Below are 3,300 nucleotides of genomic sequence, written 5' to 3'. Positions count from 1 at the left end.
CACTGATGGCGGGTTTCCGCGCAGAGCTAGTCAATCTCCAGGAAATCCTTACAGCCCCTCGATGCGCGGGGGCAGGCCGTCTCCTCCTAACGGCTTCCCTGGCCCCCAGCCGATGAACGGCAGGCGACCCTCGCCCCCAGAGAGCGTTCGGCAGCCGGTGCCCCGATACCCTCCTGGACACGGCAACGCGGTGGCACCGCAGCAGGTCGAGCAGCATGTCGGGGTGAGCGGTCTTCACCCACCCAACGCGAAGAATATGAGAAGTCTGACGGGTAGTGCGAGCGCCAGCGCGGGTAGTGGTGATTCCCATATTGACACAGAGCCATCGGCTCACAGCAGCCAGAGCAGCCTCGGCCCTCGACCGACTGTGGGCGTGCGTTAGGTCCTTCCTTTCGCGACGTACGACGACAACTGAACGAGTTTGACGACACGATGTTCATTATCCCGCTTCACACATCATTGCACTGCATCTCACCAGTCCTTACCTCGTTGTCTAACAACAAGCCGATCAAAGCCATTACAACCTCGTTTGCATCATGACAGAGTCAGGCCTGGTCAGCGAAGCCTGCAAGCCGACTCGTCCGACGCGCGTCGATCCTCGGCTTCGACACGACGGACACACAAGTCTTGAATCTGCTCTTGCAGCATTTTAATACGGCCCCTTTACCCACCGACCGACGGCAGCGGTATCAGGATTCGTGTATCATATGAGACTTTCGGGTCTTCTTTCTTTTGTACGGGTGTTTCCTTGTCATGAACCAACGATGCGGCCGTGGGCCCTCATCTCGGTTAGGAAACCACAAGCAATGAACATAGACAAAGGACAGGGCGTGATTATCTTTTTATTTATTCTTCAATTCTTCAATACAAGAACGGGTAGAGTCACCTGTTCGTCCATCATTTGCATGGTTTCAGGTCAGAGGCCATGGGCAAGCAAGCATATGAAAGCAGCGACAGTTAGTGGATGAGGGGAGCCTCCATCGATTCAACCCAAAGAGGCTCTTGATTGGCTTGGGTTTTTTTTTCTTGGCTTTCCGCTTGGGTCGTTCCATCATGCCACTCCCTCCTCCCTCCTCGTCTTGAGGTGACGAGTGAGATTGTCGAATCGGTGCAGTATGAGTCAGGATGGCTCACGGCGGACGAAGACTGGAATCCGTTCCGTTGAGGCGGGGACTGCTGATTACAGCAGTGACAGGCTAGTTAGGCAGGCAGACGGGGAGAAGACATGGCCAGCAGATGGGCCGTAATGAAGCCATTCCAGATTTCTTCCAAGTACATTCTATGACACAAAATGGGTGAATTCTTTCAAGACATCTACGATGTATGCTTTTATCGACCAGCAACTCGTATGAAATGAGCAACAGTGAGTGTGGCGACTGAAGCGCCATCGCTACAAGACAAAAGTGGGGCCGCGCCGACGCACAGAGTGGGGGTGGGGCCTCTTGGACCCATACCTTAGGTACCTACCCAGGAGCCTGTTGCCAGTAAACACCAGCTCATCACGACAAACATACGGCAGAACTTGAAGAAACCACCGGCTGAGACCACCATTCCAGTGTGAATACCTAAACGCATCGCTTATCATATACTCCGGTTCGAGGCGCCACAGTCAGAGATACTATCACGCTCGCCATGACCAGTCGCAGCTTCGGCACCTCCAACGCGAGTGGCTTCCAGAGGAGTGACGCCTCGCGTCCGTCCTTGGCAACCTCGGGGAACGCCGTCAAGAACCGCCAGCTGGTGCGTCCCCCCCTTTCCCCCCTCAACCATCTATCCCCCTTTCTCCCCGGGAGCCCGGGGTCCGGAGCGGCGGCACGCGCCGAGATTTGTTGATGGAACAACTCCCACCCAGGCTGACAACTTGGTGGCAGACGCACCTCCACGCGCAGCTCGCACAACTTTCCGCCAACTTGGCTGACACGGACAACCTCGTGCGCATGACAAGCGTGCAGGCGGAGAGCATGCGAGGGCTCGGCAGCTGGCACGGCGGCCTGTTCATGGCGGCGAGCAAGGTGCTCGGGGAGGAGGCGATCAACCGGGAACAGGGAGGTCAGCAGCGATGATCCGTTTCTCTTCTTCGTTTGATTTTCTTAGGCGGCTGCTGGAGTTGGAAGCGGAGTCGAGGGATGACTCTGCTTGTAGAATGAATTATGAAAATGGGGTCACGAGAGAAGAACGGCGGCCCTCTGGACAGAGTAGACGGTTCTTTGTGCGATGAGAAATGGGTATCATTGTAGTGGCTATGGTCCTCTTTTCTCTTCGGTGTGTAGATGTGGACGTGTGACGGCTCTCGCCGTATATCACAGCGCAGGCCTGACTACTGATTCAATGTGCTGAAGGCATCTCTGCCTGCCTGCCTGTTGTTCTCAGTCCACTTCCAGCCGCGCGGATCTGTCGCATGCTTCGGTAAGCCCAAGAGGACAGGGCAACCAACGACGGCGCTGGCCACGGATAGAGAGGACGTCATACGTGGCGATTGATGCGCACGGAAATATCCATGCAGGCTCCACGGCGTCCGTCTTGTCTGGTCGGAGTGTCGTCATGTAAGGTGGCCATCTCAAAGACTGAGGTGTTGTGTGCTCTTCTTTCGGACAACAAGACTCGGCTCAGCCGGCATCTTGCACATGGCCATCGAGGGATGCATCTCCCCTCAATGTCCGCCGTTGCTGCCTCGGACAGTCGACTGGGAACCTCTTGGCGTGGCCGCACGTGTGGCACGTCATGACCATGATGTCGGCCCATGGTTTCCTCCCCTGCTTGCTCAGATTCTCAATCGTCGTCGTGCAACTGTGGCCTTCGATGAGAAACGCATCGCAGGCTTTGCACACGGTTCTCCTCATGGCGGGCGTTGGTCTGATGACCACTTTCTTAGAGACGGCACTTATATCGGCGACTAATCGACGTGCCACATTCTCATGTCCGGATTTCAGCGCGTCTTCTATCACAGCTGATGGACTGTGCTTGTCGGATCCTCGAACACTCGTCTGTGTAGCATTCTGTACTGCAAGATAGGCGGCCGCTTGATGGAGGTAGTTGATGCGGGTGTACTGCTGTCTGTTCTGGACGTTCTCACTCGGCTTCTTCTTAGCCTTTGCCATTTTGAGTTTCTCTTCGCCCGGTTGATGCCCCTGCTTGTTGGCCTGTCGTTATCGTACTGTCTCGTACTGTCTGCGATGGTATAGTTGATTCTTCAACAAGTGGTCTTCAGTTAAGTGAACCATAGAGAAAGCCACAAGGTTCACAAGAAAAGATGAGTCAGCGCCTCCCTAAACGTGGTGAAACGCTTCTGGGTGCTCCTCC

At 55.4% G+C, this 3,300-nt stretch overlaps 3 protein-coding genes across 3 annotated transcripts; 2 read left to right on the top strand and 1 right to left on the bottom strand.

The window, feature by feature from the left end:
* Positions 1–112: 112 nt before the first annotated feature.
* VDBG_01773 (conserved hypothetical protein) lies at positions 113–382 on the top strand (the record flags this gene model as incomplete). Its single annotated transcript, XM_003007539.1, has 1 exon — positions 113–382. The coding sequence occupies one exon, from the start codon at positions 113–115 to the stop codon at positions 380–382; it is 270 nt and encodes an 89-aa protein (XP_003007585.1).
* A 1,250-nt stretch (positions 383–1,632) lies between these two features.
* VDBG_01772 (conserved hypothetical protein) lies at positions 1,633–2,251 on the top strand (the record flags this gene model as incomplete). The annotated part of the gene is made up of 2 exons (XM_003007538.1): positions 1,633–1,740; positions 1,872–2,251. 2 exons carry the CDS (start codon positions 1,633–1,635, stop codon positions 2,061–2,063), a joined length of 300 nt encoding a protein of 99 aa, XP_003007584.1.
* A 355-nt stretch (positions 2,252–2,606) lies between these two features.
* VDBG_01771 (conserved hypothetical protein) lies at positions 2,607–3,098 on the bottom strand (the record flags this gene model as incomplete). Its single annotated transcript, XM_003007537.1, has 1 exon — positions 2,607–3,098. The coding sequence occupies one exon, from the start codon at positions 3,096–3,098 to the stop codon at positions 2,607–2,609; it is 492 nt and encodes a 163-aa protein (XP_003007583.1).
* Between the last annotated feature and the right edge of the window lie 202 nt (positions 3,099–3,300).

This window comes from Verticillium alfalfae, genomic scaffold (assembly GCF_000150825.1).
Source record: "Verticillium alfalfae VaMs.102 supercont1.2 genomic scaffold, whole genome shotgun sequence".
In the NCBI taxonomy this organism is placed as follows: Eukaryota; Fungi; Ascomycota; class Sordariomycetes; order Glomerellales; family Plectosphaerellaceae; genus Verticillium; species Verticillium alfalfae.
The sequence above is the reverse complement of the archived record's forward strand: the minus strand, read 5'-3'. Positions and strand labels throughout refer to the sequence as shown.